This window comes from Orbicella faveolata, unplaced genomic scaffold, assembly GCF_042242905.1.
Source record: "Orbicella faveolata isolate gen_17 unplaced genomic scaffold, um_ofav_v1 contig_25, whole genome shotgun sequence".
Taxonomy (NCBI): domain Eukaryota; kingdom Metazoa; phylum Cnidaria; class Anthozoa; order Scleractinia; family Merulinidae; genus Orbicella; species Orbicella faveolata.
The window spans coordinates 10,552,781-10,576,201 of NW_028301553.1; the positions used below are offsets into that span (position 1 = coordinate 10,552,781).

Below are 23,421 nucleotides of genomic sequence, written 5' to 3' on the forward strand. Positions count from 1 at the left end.
TTCTGCGCAAGAGAAAAGGGAACAGTTCTTCTTTAGTTCTTAATTAATGTTGTTTGTGTGTGTCGCTGAAACCTTTTAAGATGACAACTCGCAAATCGAGAAGTCCATTATTTGAAGGGTAACTGTGTCCTTCAATTTAAATTTTGTAGAACGTGATAGCACCGTTTTGAATTAAGTGCACACCTGGAAAATACCAAGAGCTTGGACTTTAAAAGTCGCAGAAACTAATTGGAAAAACAGTTTGTTGATGGCAAAGTAGTCTGGCAGCATGTAGGAGAAATGTTTCTGTGTTTGCACGCTGTAATTGCGGGTTATGCAAATTTCCCCGTCCCGCCTTACAAACGATAACTTAACGAGCACAGGAGTGAATTTTAACGTCTTAAAATCCTCCAAAAGGCGAGTATAGGGCGACGGAAATATCAATATTATGATTTAAGCCGGAGGAAAGCAGCCGAGTGGACAAAAAGAAAAAAAGTGAAAATCGTTAAAAGCATACTGAATCAGACATTCAATTTTATGAAAAGAACTTCTTTAGAGTATTGAAATAATATTTGTGATTCAAAATTCGGTCTTACCTCAAATTCGCGAAAGCAGGATACAATGATTTCCCTCAAATAATTGTCCGCTATTTTGTTAAGGCTTGAAGATTTCGCCGCAGATCCACGTTCGTTCTTAATAGTAATACGGCAAGAGATTTGTCGCTGTATCATTTGACATGAAAGCTGCCATTATTTGAAGGTTAGCTGAGTCCTTCCATTTAAAAATAATCAGACAGGTCAAAAAGTGCAGCTTTGAATTAAGAGCAGCTTCGCCTAAGTATCAACTAGACTTGGAAATAGCGAAAAAATCGAATTTCTTCAAACTCGCCCAGAATGAAGCCCTACGGGCACTAGTTACAAAAATATCGTTTTAAGTTCGATAAATCAAAAATTATTTTTTTCCGCAATTTTTTCGTTTCGATGCCCCAAATCGGCCAAAATCCATCGAAAATGAGCGGCATATTCAGAGGCTTGTAAACTCAAAAGCAAAAATCTTCATTACAAACTGATTGCACGTCGTATTTGTACTTCCTTTCTTGTCTATTTAGAGCTAAATAGATCGTGATTTGATTAGCACTTAAATATTTGACGAATTTTTTAAGTTAACGACCCAAGACAGCTTTACAAGAGGTCTACATTTAGCCTATTTTCAAATGCTAAAAAGGCTTTCTGGTACACGGTTTTTCCCAAAACGACTAGTTTGGTCTGAAAGAGCATTGTTTCTTCTTCAAATTAGTGAAATAAAATTTTTGGGTAAATAAAATCGCGAGCGCTGAGATAGCGAACTAAATGCAGCACTTCGGAGAGATATCACTAGAAATTGTTTCAAAATAACGAAGCGTTTGCTTTTCTTCCGGGTTTTCTTGCAGTAATCGGTTTCGTTACCCTCGGGTCAAAGGTCACGTTTTCAGGACGAAGTGCTGCATTTAGTTCGCTATCTCAGCGCTCGCAATTTTATTTACCCAAAAATTTTATTTCACTAATTTGAAGAAGAAACAATGCTCTTTCAGACCAAACTAGTCGTTTTGGGAAAAACCGTGTACCAGAAAGCCTTTTTAGCATTTGAAAATAGGCTAAATGTAGACCTCTTGTAAAGCTGTCTTGGGTCGTTAACTTAAAAAATTCGTCAAATATTTAAGTGCTAATCAAATCACGATCTATTTAGCTCTAAATAGACAAGAAAGGAAGTACAAATACGACGTGCAATCAGTTTGTAATGAAGATTTTTGCTTTTGAGTTTACGAGCCTCTGAATATGCCGCTCATTTTCGATGGATTTTGGCCGATTTGGGGCATCGAAACGAAAAAATTGCGGAAAAAAATAATTTTTGATTTATCGAACTTAAAACGATATTTTTGTAACTAGTGCCCGTAGGGCTTCATTCTGGGCGAGTTTGAAGAAATTCGATTTTTTCGCTATTTCCAAGTCTAGTTGATATTTAGGCGAAGCTGCTCTTAAGTGCACATTTGGAAAGTGCCAAAGGCTTTGAGTTTGAAAGTCTGCGAGACAAATTGGAGAAATAACTCTTTTCTCTCAAAGCGGATTTTGGCCGCCAACAAATTAGAGAGATCTTTTGGGTCGCCTAAGGTGAGAAATTTAATGGTTCGCATAGAACGTCTACATCTATAAGTAAAAAAATACAAAGTTTTTTCCCTTGTTTTTGGTAATGATTCATGTTCTCGTATTATATTCAAAATCATCTTATGGCACCTGCCAATTCTTTAGTTAAATTACCGACGGTGATCCTAGATATTTGGAAAGTAGTCGAAGCCCACCCCAATCGTTCTGAAGATTGTCGAAAATAATTAGAAGTTTTTCGAACACTGTCGAAGATCACTCGAAATTCTTGAAAGATATCCGAAGGGTGAAGAAGATCACTACAAGGTTTCCTCGAAGATTGCTGAGCAATATTGCTAGGTTTGTAAATGCTTACGGAGTTTCGCAAGTTAATTGGAAAATCAAGGACACTATCTGCTGTCTAAATAGTCAATTACCGTTGGACAGTAGCCGTAAATGGTCTGTTTTTCTAAAAAATTTAGTCGCATGAATAAACCGTTCAAAAAATGTATTCCTAAATTATTTATTCCAATTTTTTCTCGAAATCATGTGATTACTACGAAATTTTGTAAGTGCCATTCGACAACCGACATAGAATATCCGATATTTGGCATGCTACATCCGTCGTCCGACATCAGTCCTATTTCAGACTTCCCACACCCCACATCCTACATCCCACATGGCACATGGCACATGGCACATGGCACATGGCACATGGCACATGGCACATGGCACATGGCACATGGCACATGGCACATGGCACATGGCACATGGCACATGGCACATGGCACATGGCACATGGCACATGGCACATGGCACATGGCACATGGCACATGGCACATGGCACATGGCACATGGCACATGGCACATGGCACATGGCACATGGCACATGGCACATGGCACATGGCACATGGCACATCCCACATCCCACATCCCACATCCCACATCCACCGTGATGATACATTTTCTTTACAGGCCAAACACTACACCTATTGGTCAAGATGGCAACAATTTGACCTCACTTTAACGGCAACGTCTTCTAAAGAGCTCCTCTTTCTGTATAAAAGTAGGGGACGGTCTTTATACATCTCTCTTTGCAGTGGCTGATTTTCTATTAAATACTTTTTGATCATAAGAATAAATATATTTCTTTCAAGATGAGGCACATACACACGATATTCAATCGGCAAAACTCTTTTGCCCGTTATTTTTTATTTTGTAGGGCCGAGATTCTTTCGCTAAAATTAAGTTCTAAGAAAATGTTGTCTAAAAGGTTATCTGGGTAATCTCTGTAGCGTAATCCACGTTGGAATTGAGTATTGTTTTCTTAAAGTGTGACGTTTGAAGGGTTCCTTGTCGAAACTCGCAAAGCTCTTGCCTTTGATAAAGCCTTTTCTGGCTCCTGTAGGGTGGCAAGAGGTGAAGTTGGTGTATTGGAATAAAGTTTTTGCCCGCTTCGAGAATCGCGTCCTTTTTCAATCTATCTCTATTGCATACGCATACAAATTTGGTATCCACGGAAGTTGATTCTGTTCCTGAAATTGCAGCTACGAATTTTATGGCTCTATGCTTGTTACTTGCTAGCTCTATAAACGTGTTTATTTCCTCTTCGTTTAATAAGATCCACAGAGAAAAGACATCATCGATACATCTTTTCAAAGTGGGTGACTTTACGTCACTGGGGTTAATAATTTCTGTTTCTACCGCGGCCATAAGAATTTTGGGAGATGAAACTATCATTAGGTTAACGTGTATTTGAAGGCATTTTATTGCGTTAAAATGGAAAGAGTTTCCTTTAAGATCAGAGCCTAGGTATATCTCTAAGGTGGCGTAAAGGTTTGGGAGGTTTGTTTAGGTGCACTGTTTCGTTTGTTTGACATTCAGTGGTGATTCTTTCCTCCTGTGGGATATTAGTGTATAGGCTTGCAACAGCTCTGGCATTGTGTTTTTTGCCACCTTCGTTTTCTCTACCAAGTTTAGGAAATCTGTTGTATCTTGAAGATATGATTTCTGTACTTTAGCAACAGGCTGACGGAGATAGTCAACAAATGATGAGAATCATTCTGTTGAGCAGAATATGATAAGTTTTCTGACTGGGTTTGGTTTGTGAATCTTGGTAAGGGTATAGAAAAGTGGAATTAGTGGTGGATTTAGCAATGACGATGATAACAGAGCAAAGAACCGCGAGTTGCAGACAAAAAGCAAGTAAGGTGCAGCTTTCAATTGATCAAGCTCCCTGGTATTTAACTGGATTATTCGACGATATCGATGACAGTGTGCTTTTTTGACAATATTTGTATAATGAAATTTTACTCCAACACTTTCTTTCAAGAGATGTCAATATCAGAGATAAATCTATGTTTTGGATGAAGTCCTCTATCAGAAAGAAAATGAATAAGAGATACAAAATTTCTGAAGGACGCAAAGTCATTAGGTGATCCTAAGAATTGAAAGCTGTCTAAAGAAACTACTGACAGAGAGCTGAAGCTGTTTACTGGCAAAAATAAATAGAGGAAGAGCACCCAACCCAAATGAGTTTTGAAGATTAGCAAATGAAGGAATTGGTCCAATCTCTGATCCCAATGAGGAAGAGATAAAAACCCGCGTAATAAAACAAACAAAACAATCCAACAAACACGTCTTAAACAAAGCTAAGTGTTTCAATGGCGTTTTTGTAAATATTAGCGAAGATATCAATAATAAGCTAGATCCTCTGGACGTATCATCATCGCTAAACAGATACAATTGATTAGACAATATATAAAAATGGAATTCGAAACATTCTGTTTGTTTTGTGATGTACATTTCTGGTGCCAAGTTTGAAGAACACTGCTCCAATATTTCTAGACATATTCTTGATTCAGTATTTCACTGTTTAAGTGGAACTATTTATGATGTCATCACTTTCCTCATTTGCATCACAAAAGAAGCATGAACATCTCTAAAACGAAAAAAGATATTCCAAAAAGGAAAACGTCATTTTTCTTTACTTTGAAAAGCGTTTCAAATAAGCAGCAATTACTTTTTACTTCATGAGCACATTAAAGTATTGAAATAATATTATATTTGTCATTTAAAATTTGGTGTTACCTCAGATTTGCTAAAGCCATATACAAAGATCGCTATCTTATTAGGAGTTAAGGACTTCATCGGAAATTCAGATTCTGTTCCTATATAGTCATACAACAAGAATATTTGTCGCTTTATCTTTTTAAATGGGATTAGGTAAGATTAAAAAGAACCAGATATTCCAAGCTGTCCATTATATAAAGTTCAGATGAATTCTTCCATTCAATGGTCATACAAGAAAAGTGCCTCTTTGAATCAAGTCTACAATTGAAAAGTGCCAAAGGCTTAGAGTGTGCAAGTCGTCGAGAGAAATTAAAAAATAGCGTGTTTCTTTAGAAACGGACTTTGACCACTAACAAGTAGCGAGATCTTTCGGGCTGCGTAAACTAAGAAATTGAATGTCTTGCATAAACAATTCACATCTACGTATAACTAGACAGTTTTTTCCTTGTTTTTGGTAATACTTCATTATCTTTTGTTATATTTAAAATCACCTTATAGCACTTGTCAAGTTTTTATTTATACTACCGATGGTGATCCGAGGTATTTCGAAGGTAGTCGAAGCTCACACGAATCGTTCCGAAGAAAGTCGCAAATAGTTAGAAGATTTCCAAACACTTTCGAAGATCACTCGCTATTTTTGAAAAATGTTTGTTCCCACCGGGAGTACCTTGCATTTAAAAGTAATGTTTTCATTTCAAGTGGAAAGAGTTTTTTTTAGAGTGCATGTATAGGAGGTTTGTTTAGGTGGACTGCTTCGTAATTTTGACTTACAATGGTGATTCCTTCCACCTGTGAAATATTACTTTATAGGCTTGCAACGGCACTAGCATTATTGTGTTCTTTGCCACTTTCGTTTTCGCTATAGAGTTTAAAAAATCTGTTGTATCTTTAAGGTATGATTTCTGACTTAAGCAATAGGCCGAAGGACGTAATCAACTAATGATGAGTTTTATTCTGTTGGGGTATCAAAACCAAATATGAGTACTGTTCGGACTGGGTTTGCTTTGTGAATCTTTGTAAGGGTATAGAAAACTGGAATTCGTGGTGGATTTGACAAGGATGATGATAACAAGTCAGCCTTCTAATACTCATAACTCTGGTTCTATTGACTTGCACATCTCTGTTTGCTGTCTTCAAAGTACCATAAGTCGTTGGATATTTAGCAACTTAGGAGGGACTTTGATCAAGCTCCCTAGCATTTAACTGGGTTATTTGACGATATCGACGATAGTGTAGCTTTTAAGCAATGTGTGTATAATGTAACTTTACACCACAACCTTCAGCTACCTTCTTTCAAGAGATGTCGTGATCAGAGTTAAATCTCTTCCTTGGATCAACACCTTCTATTAGAAAGTAAAAGAATAAGAGATATAAACTCCTGAAAGACGCAAAGTCATGGGATGATCCTAAGAAATGAAGGTTGGCTAAAAAGACTACAAAAGCTGCTTAGTGGCAAAAATTATTAGAGGAAGCATGCAAGCGAAATGAATATGGAGATTGACAAATCAAGTCTTGAAAAACACAAGGCCAAAACCACTAGTGCAATTTCTGGTCCCTGTGAGGAGATAATAACCCCTGAATTAAATAAAGCTGAGTGTTTCAGTGCCTTTTTAGTAAACATTAGCGAAGACCTCAACAATCAACAAGATCTTCTGGAAGTATCATCTCTAAACATATTCAATTGATTGGACAATGCATCAAAATGGACTTCGAAACACCTATACAAAATAGAAATGGAGAGCGACTTGATAAATAATCCCAAACAGTTAAAGAGAACATTAGATGCTTTTGCTTCCCTTAGGTACTGCCTCCCAAATGACTGAAATGTTTGTAGTGCCGTCTGCCCTGTTCCTCGCAATTTTCAAAATCCTGTCTCAAATTAAGTCGCTGTTCAGAGGTGGTTCGTGCGGGGCCCCGAGATGTTCGGTGGTCTTCGAACCGTTCCATGACAGGTACCGGTTGACGTATCTCTCACGGAGTGTCGCTGGAATCACAAGATTTGGATCGTAGTTGATTAATTTAACGGTGTTGTAGAAACCAATTCCCTATCTAGTTCCCAAAGTTACGTTCATTTATGCTGTCTTTCGCCGTATTCCCGAATCATCAAGTAAATGTCGACTTTCATCGTCTGTTCCGTATTTCAATGTTATTTCCAGTGTTTTAATTAGTTGTTCCGCTTTTAGTGTAATATTCTTCTGCCATTTTATTTTAGAAACCGCTGGCAGTGACATGTTTAGTTAAGAGTTCGAGTCGTCCAGAAATCAACCCGACTCCTTTACGTCCCAAAATTATTGCTGGTGCGTTGGTTACAGGTGTTATTTCAGGTTTAGCTAACTGCATCTCCGTTATCTGGAAGACTGTCTTACCTCGCTGTACATTAAACGCCACCTTCGACATGGGCCGTTGTGTTTGTTTCCACGGTGGACAAAGGTCGCTGCAGATGTAAGGCATCTAAGTAGCTGCTGTTTGTATCAAGGGTTGGGGCAGACAAAGACCTTTTCAACATAACCACGTTGGGTGTTCCATAAACAGAATATAAAGCATCAGTTAGATTGCAAGATACTGATCTTTTCAGACGTTCCATACGTTTTTCTAATTTGGGAAGCTCTAAAGACCTAATTGAATACTTTCTCCTGAAAAATTGAGCAGCACCAACTGCTGACTGTATTGCTTTAGGCTTTGTCAACCCCAACAGCTCTCGAATAGCGTTTCTAAAACGTTGGTCTCTATAACAGTAAAGCAGCGGATTAACTAGAGAGTTAATCTGCCCAAACATCTGTGTAAACTGGAAAGCGGCATTTGTACGAAAGACTGGCACAGCATTTCCTAAGATAGCAAAAACAAACACGGGGATAAACGAGGATATAAACGCAGCGGTTAGCAAACCAGTTGTCTTGGCAACTTTAGATTCCAGTTTTTGTTTAATTAGGACGTCGATTTGAGAGATATCGTTTAGCTTCCGATTGCGTATTCCAAGGTAAACTTTCCGATAAAAGAATACAACAAGAAAAAGACAAACAGTTTCCACAGCAGTCCACCCGGTTAAAAAGCCGTTCAAAATCTTAGGATCCACAACGATCGCTGTCGTTATAAAGTTTGCAGTCGCTAGGAAGATCGCTGAGAGCCAGGTAGCTATCGCAATCTTTTTGAGGCGGCCATTTGTGATGATACGCTTGTAGTCCATCCATTTTTGTACCGCCACGTACCTCTCCCAAGCAATGATAGTCAAGTGATGCATAGTAGCTCCGAAGAGTAAAGGAAGGAAAAAAAAATTCACCGAATATAACATACAAGTAAACTCAGGGGAAACTTGACCTAATGTAAAGAAATCAACAGTGGCAGATGTCGGCATAACTATGGCACCAACTAGAAGATCCGTAACGGCCAGGCTTGACAACAGAATGTTTGAAGGTTTTTGCAGCTCTTTTCTTTGCTTTATCGCTAAGATTATCAATGCGTTCAAAATAATGGTCGAGAGTGAAACCATGACTGTTGTGAGGCCTATGATCATGTAAAAACTGACTGGGCCTCTGATTTCCCGTAATATGTTTGGTGCGTACCTGCAATAAAACGTTGGGCTGGAACAATTTGTGGTTGATTCGTTGCTATTCAGGTCCATGCTGTACATGGAGAATATCTCTTAGTTGTATTCAGGACCGTTAAATAACCAACCACGTTTGTCGATCACATATGGTGTTCAGCTATTCAGCCTCTTTACGCCTGTCCACCAATTCCTTCAGTCAATCCTATGACGAAAGCCGGTATAATTATCTCTAAAATGAGCTTATGAAAGTATTAGGAATGAGCGCTCGCCCGCTCGCCCATGCGAGTTTAGAAGCGGCGAGCGAGTGCAAATCACTCATCACTCGCCGTTTGGTTGGTATGATTTCATGTTTTGGAAATTACTTAAGCTTAATATTAATAAAAATTCTTTTAATTTTCCATTTTGCTAATCTTTCGTAATGCCCGACTAATTTGTATGGGTAATCATACGGTTTTTCTCGTTCAATTTGGAATTAATTTGCACGAGTGAGTTTTTGAAAAACTCGCAAGTGGAAATTAATTCCGAATTGAACGAGAAAAACCGTATGATTACTTCTTAATAATACTAACATGAAAAAATTGGCGTGGAGGAAGTGCCGGAAGATCTTTCTTGAAGGCATTTTTTCTCATTCGAGAAAACTTTTTTCGAAGTTTCCGCACAATATTTTTGTCATCATTTTACGTGATATCATTGGCTTAGAAAATTTCCTATTGACTTTCAGCCAATCATAATCCAAAATTACGATCTATAATTTGCACTAGCGTTACACTTTTTTCACTGGTGTTACACTCGAACTGCACTGCTCTCAGCCAATTAGAATCGAGTAATATTTTCATGTATATTATTAGCCTATAAAACAAAACTCAGGGTTTCGAAATTAGACACAATGAAATGCAACTCCCTCGCAGTGAAATTACCCAATGGTCGAATGTTTATGAAGCGATTTCTTGGTCTCTATTTGAGCTGGCATTTATTAGTGCGTGAGAACTGAAGATGGCACACTAGAGGAACAAGGATTTTGCTTGCTAGGAAATAAATCTCCATTGTCTCCATTGATGTTATTAACTGCTGCAGCATTTATTTTTTCTTCGGAAGGGAACAAACGTTAGTCTTCCATGTACCGGCAAGTTGAGAGTCACTCGCCTGAATGGCAAGTGATGCCAAAATTTAGTTTTAAACACTGTTATGTTTCATGAGGCATGTTCAATCTTACTAAGCTGTCTTTCTTACTTGAATTTAAACCACATCCAAAAGGGAATAAAACGATTCAAGAAAAAAAAATGCAGAGGTACAGATGATGTGTTTTGCAAAAAAGATGTTTTGGGATCCAAATGGACAAATAGGTGACAAGTCTGGTGAGTATCGATGTGTAACTACACTTGCATGCAGCATTCTGGGAGGTAGCAGTAACACAGCCTAGCGTTGTGCGTACAATCAAGGCCAAAAAAGCGAACCACATAGTGTAGAAAAGATCTTTGTTGGGCTTCAACAGCTGCTTTAGCTGCTGTCGAGCCAATCAAAGGAATATCGGCTTCAGGACATTAAAATATTTCAATTATTATCACATCATTCAAAATTGCTTTACCTCTGGTTCTCGAGGTTAAACTTCAGTGATTGAGCCTAGAGAAACGGCCGTTTTCTTGAAAGGAACTGTTGATTTAGCCAAAAAGTCACATCCTGCGCAAGAGAAAAGGGAACAGTTCTTCTTTAGTTCTTAATGTTGTTTGCATGAGTCGCTGAATCCTTTTAAGATGACAACTCGCAAAGTCCACTATTTGAAGGGTAACTGTGTCCTTTAATTAAAATTTATTATAGAACGTGATAGCACCGTTTTGAATTAAGTGTACACCTGGAAAATACCAAGAGCTTTGACTGTAATAGTCGCAGAGACTAATTGGAAAAAACTGTTTGTTGATGGCAAAGGAGTCTGGTTGCTAATATGTAGGAAAAGAGTTTCTGTGTTTGCACGCTGTAATTGCGGGTTATATAAATTTCGGCGTCCTACCTTACAAACGATATCTTGACGTGCACAGGAGTGAAATTTAACGTCTTAAAATCCTCCAAAAGGCGAGTATAGGGCGGTTGGAATATCAATATTATGATTTAAGCCGGAGGAAAGCAGCCTAGTGGATAAAAATAAAAAAGTAAAAATCAACAAAAGCATACTGAATCAGACATTCAATTATAAGAAAAGAAATTCTTTAGAGCACTGACGTAATATTTGTGATTCAAAATTTGGTCTTACCTCAGATTCGCGAAAGCAGAATACAATGGTTTCCCTCAAATGATTGTCCGCTATCTTGTTAGGGCTGAAAGATTTCGCCTGAAATCCACATTCGCTCTTATATAGTAATACAGCAAGAACATATTTCGCTGTATCACTTAAGTGTCATTTGACATGAAAGCTGCCATTATTTGAAGGTTAGCTGAGTCCTTCTATTAAATGATCAAACAGGTCAAAAAGTGCAGCTTTGAATTGAGTGCCTATTTGCAAAGTGCCAAAGGCTTTTAGTGTGAAAGTCTGCGAGACAAATTGGAAAAATAACTCTTTTTTCTCAAAGCAGATTTTGGCCGCCAACAAATTATAGAGATCTTTTGGGCTGCCTCAAGTAAGGTGAGAAATTTAACGGCTGACATAAACAGTCTACATCTACAAGTAAATACAAAGTTTTTTCCTTGTTTTTGGTAATGGTTCATGTTCTCGTATTATATTCAAAATCATCTTATGGCACCTGCCAATTAATTAAATTACCGATGGTGATCCGATATATTTGGAAAGTAGTCGAAGGTCACCCCAATCATTCCGGTGATAGTCGAAAATAATTGGAAGATTTTCGAACACTGTCGAAGATCACTCGAAAATCTTGGAGGATATCCAAAGGGTGAAGAAGATCACTACAAGGTGTCCTCGAAGTTTGCTGTACAATATCGCTAGGTTTGCAATACTTACGGAGTTTACCAAGTTAATTGGAAAATCAAAGACACTACCAGCAGCCGTAAATGGTCTATTTTTTCTAAAATACTTACTCGCATAAATAAATTGTTCAAAAAATTTATTCCTGAGTTATTTATTCCCATTTGTTCTCGAAATCATGTGATTATTACGAAAGTTTGTAAGCCGGCCATTCGACAACCGACATAGAATATCCGATATTTGACATGCTACATCCGTCATCCAACATCAGTCCCGTTTCAGGCGTCCGAAATCTCCCATCCCAGATCCCAGATCCCACCTCCCACATGCGACATCCCACATCTACGTGATGGTACATTTTGTTTACAGGCCAAACTCTACACCCATTGGTGATGGCAAAACTTTGACCTTACTCTAACGGCTACGTTTTTTAAAGATCTCCCCTTTCTGTGTAAAAGCAGGGGAGGGTCTCTATACATCTTTGATAGGAGAGGCTGATTTTCTATTAAACACTATTTGCCTATAAGAATATATTGTAGGGCCGAGATTCTTTCGCTAAAATTAACTTTTGACAAAATGTTGTCGGGTTATCTGGATAACCTCTGTCGCGTCATCTACGTTCAAATTGTGTTGTATTTTCTTTAAATGTAACGTTTGAAGAATTGCTTGTCAAACTCGTAAAGCCTTTGCCTTTGATAAAGCCTTTTCTGGCGTCTGTAGGGTGGCAAGAGGTGAAGAGGGTTTCACTTAGTTTGAAGTTTTTGCCCACTTCGAGAATGGCGTCCTTTTTCAATCCATCGCCATTGCATACGCATACAAATTTTGTATCCAGGAGAGTTGTGTCTGTTCCTGAAATTGCAGCTACGAATTTTATGGCTCTATGCTTCTTACTTGCTAGCTCTATGAACGTGTTTATTTCCTATTCGTTTCATAAGTTCCACAGAGAAAAGACATCATCGATACATCTTTTCAAAGTGGGTGACTTAACGTCACTACGGTTAATAATTTCTGTTTCTACCGCGGCCATAAGAGTGACTTCCTGTAAATACTACGGATAGGTGTGCAAAATGCAAAAATCGAATTCCCTCAAACTTTTTCACAAGAAAGCCCTCTGGAAACTATTTAGGAAAATACAACTTTTAGTTCGTTTGGATTTATATTTTTCAAGTAAAGCGATTTTTTTAATTTTCACCCTTGGAAAAGCCCTCGAACCGCTGAAAAATGTGCTTCGTATTTGCGACTCGTGCAAGAAAACTAAAACAATTATCAAAACTATTTCGATATTACACAATTTAATGATCCTTCCTTTACAAAGTAGCGTTATTAGAATTGGAAAAGATTCAAACCTGAATTTTTAAAAATTTTTCAAATTTACCCTCCTAAACAGCATTATCAGAAAGCTGGATTTTGGCAAATTTCAACAGCAAAACTCCCTACCTGGTACATGGATTCCGCTGTAAAGATGGTATTCTAAAGAAAGAGTAAGGCTTCATCTATCGTTCTGTGAAATAAAATTTCGGGGCAACTCAAACTACGAATTTAGACGACGGAAAATATTCACGGTACTCGCTTGAAGTTTATGACCTTTGAACTTGCAGTTGTCTTCATGAATACAAGAGATAACCTAAACAACAGTTGAAATTTTAGCCTGAATGCGACCCTTTCTCCCATTTAAATGATTTGTAGTTATTTTTTATCTTCTGTGGGCAATTTTATCGAAAGTAATATTTTTTTACGCTGAAAAGGAGTTCTAACTTGTTTATGAGTACGTGCGTATTTGTTTACTGCAGCGGAAATTTGTGGATATTAAATTTATTCCATCTAAGTTCTATTTCGTGTGCTGCAAGGCGTTTCGTGTTCTCATTAAAACAAAATGGTATTGTCAAGTAGGTTTTCTTCTCAGATTTTAAAGCAACATATAACTTTTGACTTACCGTCCACATGCATGGCTTGATTTACTCAGCAGCGTTACACCGGGTGAGATAGAGGTGAGATGGCGTGACGATAATTGACAAATCGCTTTTCGCGAATCGAATTCATCAAAAAGTATGTATATATAACATCTTTCTTTGAGACTACTTGATAAAGACTCTTGTGAAATAAGTCTGCAAATTTTGAAACTCTCATTGCTGTGATAAAAAAAAAAAACTGGATCTACTATTTTTTTTGCCACGGTCGTGTGATCCTCGAGTGTGGTATCACATGACAATAACAACTAAGAAATGGCCACCTGCAGTTATTCTCAAATCGTTGGGGGCACGTGCGGTCCTAGTGTTACGAATCCCGCGCATGTTCAATGTGTTTTAATTCGAAAATGTGAGAAAGACATTCAAGGTGATTTGAAGGCTACTGATGTGAGCGATTCTTCTCTGGACGAAGCAAGGCTACTGTTGGCTAGAGCGGGTCAGTGTATTCGTAATTCAATTTTCTCTTTAGATCGAAAATATTGCGAAAGATTATCGAGAAAATACTGAATGCTACGGTAACAGACAATCACCATGAGGCCCAATAAGGCGTGATTTCATGATACGCGAAATCAAAATCTAATGGCACTCTTTCGATGTAGCTGACCGTGCAAAAGCGTAATAGTCTCTTGAGTTATATTGCGGCCCGGCCGACGCCGAAACATTCTCACGTATCATTTAAAATGCGTAAGAAAGCGGAGTCCAATAATACTGCGTGACATTTTCTGTGATGCCTTTCTCAATGTTATCCAAGGGCTTACATCCCCGGGGTTAGGTTGCTGTCGCATGGTTTTTCGAAACCCTTACCGTTAAACTAAACTTCCAGTAAACGCATATCACACATTTTGTTTCCAAGGTTGTTTTGACGTGGATGAAGGTATTTTGAACACAACAGTATGCCCTCGTCATCGGGACCTATGGGGGATAAGGTGGCGTAGCAACAAAAAGAACTGTTCCTGTTCAGAGCAATGGATACAACATGAGAAGAACCAGAAAGGGGATAGTGGGATAAATCTGGTTCAGTCGAGAAGACTCCACTCTCAGACGCAAATTTTGTTGCCTGTAGGCTCTCATAATAAAGTGTATTACCGTTTGTCTTACGACGTGGTCACTTGAAATGTAGATCGCGACGTTTCGACTGCTTGCTGGTAGTCTTCTTCAGGCGATAAGGTCGACTGATTGCACGGTATCATTTATATCACAAAGGTCGGCTGTGATTGGTGCATTTCGATCCTCCTATCGTTCCATTGTTCCGACGAGTAGCTGTTCCCTCAGTGGTCCGCTGTTGTACTGTTCTCCTGTTGTTGTGTTTTTTGACCGTGGGCATCCATGCTTCAGGAATTTCAATTCCACTATCCCTGTTGATGTTATTAGGGTCAAGTCTTATGTGAATAGCTTCCTTGACCCTACGTGTGTAACAGTGAGGATCTCGATCAATAAACTTGACCTCATTCCAGATAGGATAGTGGCCAATCTCGTGGGTGTGTTCAGAAACGGCGGAGGTCTGGGTACGGGCGAGTCGTATATCCCTGTCGTGTCTTTGATCCTCTCCTGCATAGATCTCCCTGTTTCCCCGATGTAGACTTTGCCGCACTCACAGGGAATCCTGTAGACAACACCATCTTGTTTAGCCGGGTTGACGGTGTCCTTTGGTCGCACTAAGTGTGACCGAAGTGTCGTGTCGGACTTAAACACGGGGCGATTGCCTTGTTGTTCTAGGCAGCGGCGGAGAGACTCCGAAACTCCTTGGACATAAGGTAAAACGGCGGTGGATGTAAATTCCGCTTCGGGCTCTCTTCTTGGGGTTGTTCGTGCCTTTGTGATCTTCTGTACAAACGAGGGGGGATATACGTTAGAAACAAGTACAGATACCCAGACCTCCGCCGTTTCTGAACACACCTCGAATATCTTTGCCACATTATCCAATTTTAACAAATTGAACATGTGCGGGATTCGAAACCCTAGGACCGCACGTGACGCAGATGCCACCGACGATTTGAGAATAACTGCAGGTGGCCATTTTTTAGTTGTTATTGTCATGTGATGCCACACTCGAGGATCACACGACCGCGGCATAAAAATAGTAGATCCAGGTTCTTCATTTCACCGTAATGAGAGTTTCAAAATTTTGTAGAATTTTTTCACAAGAGTCTTTATCAAGTAGTCTCGAAGCATTATGATGTCAAAAGATATAATAAATATATTTTGATGAATTCGATTTGCAAAAAGCGATTTGTCATTATCGTCACGCCATTTTAGCGCTATCACACCCGGTGTAACGCTGCTGAGTAAATCAAGCCATGCATGTGGACGGTAAGGCAAAAACCATATGTTATTTTAAAATCTGGAAAGAAAACCTTCCACTTGGCAATACCATTTTTTTAATGAGAACACGAAACGCCTTGCAGCACACGAAATAGAACTTAAATGGAATAAATTTAATATCCACAAATTTCCGCTGCAGTAAACAAATACGCACGTACTCATAAACAAGTTAGAACTCCTTTTCAGCGTAAAAAATATTACTTTCGATAAAATTGCCCACAGAAGATAAAGAATAACTACAAATCATTTAAATGGGAGAAAGGGTCGCATTCAGGCTAAAATTTCAACTGTTGTTTAGGTCATCTCTTGTATTCATGAAGACAACTGTAAGTTCAAAGGTCATAAACTTCAAGCGAGTACCGTGAATATTTTCCGTCGTCTAAATTCGCAGTTTAAGTTGCCCCAAAATTTTATTTCACAGAACGATAGAGGAAGCCTTACTCTTTCTTTAGAATACCATCTTTACAGCGGAATCCATGTACCAGGTAGGGAGTTTTGCCGTTAAAATTTGCCAAAATCGAGCTTTCTGATAATATTGTTTAGGAGGGTAAATTTGAATTTTTTTAAAAAATTCAGGTTTGAATCTTTTCCAATTCTAATAACGCTACTTTGTAAAGGAAGGGTCATTGAATTGTTTAATATCGAAATAGATTTGATATTTGTTTTAGTTTTCTTACACGAGTCGCAAATACGAAGCACATTTTTCAGCGGTTCGAGGACTTCTCCAAGGATGAAAATTAAAAAATCGCTTTACTTGAAAAATATAAATCCAAACGAACTAAAAGTTGTATTTTCTTAAATAGTTTCCAGAGGGCTTTCTTGTGAAAAGTTTGAGGGAATTCGATTTTTGCATTTTGCACACCTATCCGTAGTCTTTACAGGAAGTCACTCATAAGAATTTTGGGAGATGAAACTATCATTAGGTTACCGTGTATTTGAAGGCATTTTATTGCGTTAAAATGGAAAGAGTTTCCTTTAAGATCAGAGCCTAGGTATATCTTTAAGGTGGCGTAAAGGTTTGGGAGGTTTGTTTAGGTGCACTGTTTCGTCTGTTTGACATTCAGTGGTGATTCTTTCCTCCTGTGGGATATTAGTGTATAGGCTTGCAACAGCTCTGGCATTGTGTTTTTTGCCACCTTCGTTTTCTCTACCAAGTTTAGGAAATCTGTTGTATCTTGAAGATATGATTTCTGTACTTTAGCAACAGGCTGACGGAGATAGTCAACAAATGATGAGAATCATTCTGTTGAGCAGAATATGATAAGTTTTCTGACTGGGTTTGGTTTGTGAATCTTGGTAAGGGTATAGAAAAGTGGAATTAGTGGTGGATTTAGCAATGACGATGATAACAGAGCAAAGAACCGCGAGTTGCAGACAAAAAGCAAGTAAGGTGCAGCTTTCAATTGATCAAGCTCCCTGGTATTTAACTGGATTATTCGACGATATCGATGACAGTGTGCTTTTTTGACAATATTTGTATAATGAAATTTTACTCCAACACTTTCTTTCAAGAGATGTCAATATCAGAGATAAATCTATGTTTTGGATGAAGTCCTCTATCAGAAAGAAAATGAATAAGAGATACAAAATTTCTGAAGGACGCAAAGTCATTAGGTGATCCTAAGAATTGAAAGCTGTCTAAAGAAACTACTGACAGAGAGCTGAAGCTGTTTACTGGCAAAAATAAATAGAGGAAGAGCACCCAACCCAAATGAGTTTTGAAGATTAACAAATAAAGGCATTGGTCCAATCTCTGATCCCAATGAGGAGGAGAAAATAACCCGCGTAATAAAACAAACAAAACAAACAAACAAACACGTCTTAAACAAAGCTAAGTGTTTCAATGGCGTTTTTGTAAATATTAGCGAAGATATCAACAATCAGCTCATCGCTAAACAAATACAATTGATTGGACAATATATAAAAATCAGTGGAATTCGAAACATTCTGTTTCTTTTGTGATGTATATTTCTGGCGCCAAGTTTGAAGAACACTGCTTGAATATTTCTGGAGATATTCTTGATTCAGTATTTCACTGTTTAAGTGGAACTATTTATGATGTCATCACTTTCCATATTGGCATAATACAAAAACGTGAATATCTCTAAAACGAAAAAAAGATATTCCAAAAAGGAAAACGCCATTCTTCTTTACTTTGAAAAGCCTTTCAAACAAGCAGCAATTATTTTTTACATCATAGGCACTTTAAAGTATTGAAGTAATAGCATGTTTGTCATTTAAAATTTGGTCTCACCTCAGATTCGCTAAAGCAATATACAAAGATCGCTATCTTATTAGGAGTTAAGGATTTCACCAGAAATTCGGATTCTATTCTTATATAGTCATACATCAAGAATATTTGTTGCTTTATCTTTTTAAATTTGAATTAGTAAGATTAAAAAGAATCAGATATTCCAAGCTGGCCATTATATGTAGTTTAGATGAATTCTTCCATTTAATGGTCATACAAGAAAAGTGCCACTTTGAATCAAGTCTACAATTGAAAAGTGCTAAAAGCTTACAGTGTGCAAGTCGTCGGGAGAAATGAAAAAGAAATAGCTTGTTTCTAAAGAAACGGACTTTGACCACTAAAAAGTAGCGAGGTCTTTCGGGCTGCGTAAACTAAGAAATTGAATGTCTTGCATAAACAGTTTACATCTACGTATGACTACACAGTTTTTTCCTTGTTTTTGGTAATACTTCATTATCTTTTGTTAAATTTAAAATCACCTTATAGCACTTGTCAAGTTTTTATTTATACTACCGATGGTGATCCGAGGTATTTCGAAGGTAGTCGAAGCTCACACGAATCGTTCCGAAGAAAGTCGCAAATAGTTAGAAGATTTCCAAACACTTTCGAAGATCACTCGCTATTTTTGAAAAATGTTTGTTCCCACCGGGAGTACCTTGCATTTAAAAGTAATGTTTTCATTTCAAGTGGAAAGAGTTTTTTTTAGAGTGCATGTATAGGAGGTTTGTTTAGGTGGACTGCTTCGTAATTTTGACTTACAATGGTGATTCCTTCCACCTGTGAAATATTACTTTATAGGTTTGCAACGGCACTAGCATTATTGTGTTCTTTGCGACCTTCGTTTAATTTTCTAATAAAGTTTAAAAAATCTGTTGTATCTTTAAGGTATGACTTCTGACTTTAGCAATAGGCCGATCGCGAAGGAGGTAATCAACTAATGATGAGTTTTGTTCCGTTGGGCCAAAAATGATTACTGTTCGGACTGGGTTTGCTTTGTGAATCTTTGTAAGGGTATAGAAAACTGGAATTCGTGTTGGACTTGGCAAAGATGATGATAACAAGTCAGCCTTCTAATACTCATAACTCTGGTTCTATTGACTTGCACATCTCTGTTTGCTGTCTTCAAAGTACCATAAGTCGTTGGATATTTAGCAACTTAGGAGGGACTTTGATCAAGCTCCCTAGCATTTAACTGGGTTATTTGACGATATCGACGATAGTGTGGCTTTTTGGCAATGTGTGTATAATGTAACTTTACACCACAACCTTCAGCTACCTTCTTTCAAGAGATGTCGTGATCAGAGTTACGTCTCTTCCTTGGATCAACACCTTCTATTAGAAAGTAAAAGAATAAGAGATATAAACTCCTGAAAGACGCAAAGTCATGGGATGATCCTAAGAAATGAAGGTTGGCTAAAAAGACTACAAAAGCTGCTTAGTGGCAAAAATTATTAGAGGAAGCATGCAAGCGAAATGAATATGGAAATTGACAAATCAAGTCTTGAAAAACACAAGGCCAAAACCATTGGTGCAATTTCTGGTCCCTCTGAGGAGATAATAACCCCTGAATTAAATAAAGCTGAGTGTTTCAGTGCCTTTTTAGTAAACATTAGCGAAGACCTCAACAATCAACAAGATCTTCTGGAAGTATCATCTCTAAACATATTCAATTGATTGGACAATGCATCAAAATGGACTTCGAAACACCTATACAAAATAGAAATGGAGAGCGACTTGATAAATAATCCCAAACAGTTAAAGAGAACATTAGATGCTTTTGCTTCCCTTAGGTACTGCCTCCCAAATGACTGAAATGTTTGCAGTACCGTCTCCTCTGATCAACTCGCAATTTTTAAAATCCTGTCTCAAATCGAGTCTCTGTTCAGAGGTGGTTCGTTCGGGACCGTGATATTCGGTGTCACTTCTTCCGGTCATTGAACCGTTCCATGACAGGTACGAGGGTCTACAATAGGGTTCTCAGATCCCGCTTTCCCGCCCATTTTTCCCTGTTAATCCCGCTATCCCGTCCTTTTTTGCCTGGAAATGCTAATCCCGCCCACTTTTCAAAGACGTTTCTGGGTTAATTATTAATTTAACGTTAAAAGCCGACGTTTCGGCGTCATCGTGACACCATTCTCAAGGCAAAGTGACCAAAAAATGCGATATCGATGATTTGATTTCTGTAGTCTCTACAAATTAACATTTGCAGAGACTATAGAAATCAAATCATCGATATCGCATTTTTTGTTCACTTTGCCTTGAGAATGGTGTCACGATGACGCCGAAACGTCGGCTTTTAACGTTAATATTCCCTTTTTTATGCTTTAAGAAATCTTTATTAATTATTAATTTGTTAAATTAATAATTAATTTAATTATTAACACAGAAACTATTTAAAAATAGATATCGTATAAAAGATCACAAAAGAATTCAGTGGGTAGCGGATAAGTAAGCACAAATGATTATAACGTTTCTTTCCGTAAAAGGTTTACTGCTTTGTTTTCTTTTGTCCACGTATCAGTGAGAGAAAAAGATTGGTTATTCCCATTTTAAGAGATGGCCCGTAAATACACTTGACAGTTTCTTTTAAAGCTTACAGTGTCTTCACTTTCCTTGAAATCTGGGCTCAGAACTTTTCTTTCCTAATGATGGCATTCCTGCTCGCGCATCCTTTTCGTAATATATGGCGACGCAATTCGTAATGTCGCATACTTCGTACGGTAAATCACTATTACTGTCATCCGGTGTGGCCATCCTGGTGCAAACAAACCAAGCGCTCTGGAAAAGGTCGAAAGACTAGAAAAAGTAGAAAGGATCGGGGAACCAAGATTGCGGACACAAGCGTCGAAAATGTCGGAAATGGACAGATGTCATTGATGTCAGAGGTCAACACAAATGGTCGCAACCAGCAGGAATAGAACTTAAAGACCTCATAGGTCCTCGTACAGTCTCATGATGCTAACGTAGTCAAGCGATAATGGATACGTTTGACAGAACCTGACAGGATACAGAGCTGTTGCTATTCATTACTTGTAACCCGACACAGCTATACGCATGTTTCTGCCGGTTTTTGCGCTGGTCAGAGAGGTCATGTAAGAATTTAAATCTCGTATCCTGTTCGGTTCCCCTTATGAATCCCGCATCCCAACCATATAAAAACATGAAATCCCGCTCCCGCTCCTAATTGTAATTCCCGCTTCCCGCCCCTGTTTTCAGCTCAAATCCCAAATATCACGGCGAAAAAAAGCCAAATCCCGCATCCCGCCAAACCTATTGGGGACCCTCAGGTACCGGTTAGCGTATCTCTCACGGAGACTTGCAGGAATCACAAGATTTCGCTCTTAGTATATTAATTTAACAGTCTTGTAGAAACCAATCCCCCGTCTAGTTCCTTGTCCAGCGGGGCTATGCTGAAATAGTTTTACTTTCATGCGGGTTTTGCAAATGTAAAAGAGTTCGCTTGCGTTAACAAACAACGTTACGTTCATTTATGCTCTCTTTCGCCGTATTTCCAAATCGTCAGTTCAAGTCCACTATCATCGCTTGCCTCGTATTTCCAATGTTATTTCCAATGTTGTAATTAATTGTTTCGCTCTTAATGTAACTTGTTTGTAAATTTTTTTTTAGAAACCACTAGCAATGACATGTATAGTTAAGAGTTTGAGTCGTCCAGAAATCAACCCGACTCCTTTACGTCCTAAAATTATTGCTGGCGCGTTGGTTACAGGGGTTATTTCAGGTTTAGCTAACTACATCCCCGTTATCTCGATGACTGGTGTTACCTCGCTTTACATTAAACGCTGCCTTCGACATGGATCGTTGCACTTGTTTCTACGGGGGACAAAGGTCGCTGTAGATTGAGGTCGGCATCTAAGCAGCTGCTGGATGTATTAAGGGTTGGGGCAGACAAGGACTTTTTCGACATAACCACACTGGGTGTTCCATGAATAGAATATAAAGCATCAGTTGGACTGCGAGATGCTGATATTTTAAAGCGTTCCATACGTTTTTCTAATTTGGGAAGCTCTAAAGACCGAACTGAATACTTTCGTCTGGAAAATTGAGTGGCACCAACTGCTGACTGTATTGCTTGAGGCTTTGTCAACCCCAACAGCTCCCGAATAGCGTTCTTAAAACGTTGGTCTCTGTAACAGTAAAGCAGCGGATTAACTAGAGAGTTAATCTGGGCAAACATCTATGTAAACTGGAAAGCGGCATTTGTACGAAAGACTGGGACACCATTTCCTAAGATAACAAAAGCAAAAATGGGGATAAACGAGGATATAAACGCAGCTGTTAGCAAACCAGTTGTCTTGGCAACTTTACACTCTAGTTTTCTTTTAATAAGGACGTCGATTTGAGAGATTTCGTTCAGCTTCTGATTGCGTATTCCAAGGTAAACCTTTCGGTAAAAGAATGCAACAAGAAATAAACAAACAGTTTCTACAGCAATCCACTCGGTTAAAAAGCTGCTTGAAATTCTACGATCCATAACGACCACTGTCATAGTAAAGTATGCAACCGTTGGGAAGAGCGTAGAGATCTAGATACCTATCGAAATCTTTTTGAGGCGGCCATTTGTGATAATAAGCTTGTAGTCCATCCATTTTTGTATCGCCACGTACCTCTCCCAAGCAATGATAGTCAAGTGATGCAATGTAGCTCCATAGAGTAAAGGGAAGAAGGAAGGATTCACCGAATATAACATACAGGTAGACTCAAACGAAACTTGACCAAATGTAAAAAATCAGCAGTGGCAGATGTCGGCATAACTATAACACCAACTATAAGATCCGAAACGACCACGCTTGATAACATAATGTTTGAGGGTTTTTGCAGCTCTTTCCTTTGCTTTATAGCCAGGATTATGGATCCGTTCAAAACAATTGTGGGGAGTGAAGCCAGGACCGTTATAAGGCCTAAAATTAAGCAAAAAGCTGAGCCCCTTACTTCCCATGATACGTTCGGTGCGTACCTGCAATAAAACGGTGAGGTGGACGAATTGATGGTTGTTTCGTTGTTATTCAGGTCCATGCTGCCAATGCATGAAGAATGTTTCTCGGTTGGTTCAGGGACCGTGAAACAATCAAACACCTTTGTCGATCACATGCGGTCTTCAGGCGTTCAGCGCTTTTGCGCCTGTCTGGCCATGTCTTCAATCAACCCTGTGACGAAAACCAGTATAATTATCTCTAAGGGTACGTTTCTTGAAGAAAATCTAAGATTGGATTCTTAAATCCGAAACCTTTTGCGTT

The 23,421-nt window shown here is 38.5% G+C and overlaps 1 protein-coding gene, 1 long non-coding RNA gene and 1 pseudogene across 2 annotated transcripts; 1 reads left to right on the forward strand and 2 right to left on the reverse strand.

The window, feature by feature from the left end:
• Positions 1–6,759: 6,759 nt before the first annotated feature.
• On the reverse strand, positions 6,760–8,936 carry LOC110045395 (5-hydroxytryptamine receptor 1D-like). Its single transcript, XM_089294086.1, has one exon. The coding sequence runs from the start codon at positions 8,794–8,796 to the stop codon at positions 7,546–7,548; it is 1,251 nt and encodes a 416-aa protein (XP_089150212.1). The 5' UTR covers positions 8,797–8,936; the 3' UTR covers positions 6,760–7,545.
• A 4,095-nt stretch (positions 8,937–13,031) lies between these two features.
• Positions 13,032–14,683, forward strand: LOC149108905 (uncharacterized). Its single transcript, XR_016208232.1, has 2 exons — positions 13,032–14,029; positions 14,447–14,683. It is a non-coding gene; the product is annotated as an uncharacterized LOC149108905 (long non-coding RNA).
• A 6,984-nt stretch (positions 14,684–21,667) lies between these two features.
• On the reverse strand, positions 21,668–23,203 carry LOC149108906 (trace amine-associated receptor 1-like; annotated as a pseudogene).
• Positions 23,204–23,421: the final 218 nt, after the last annotated feature.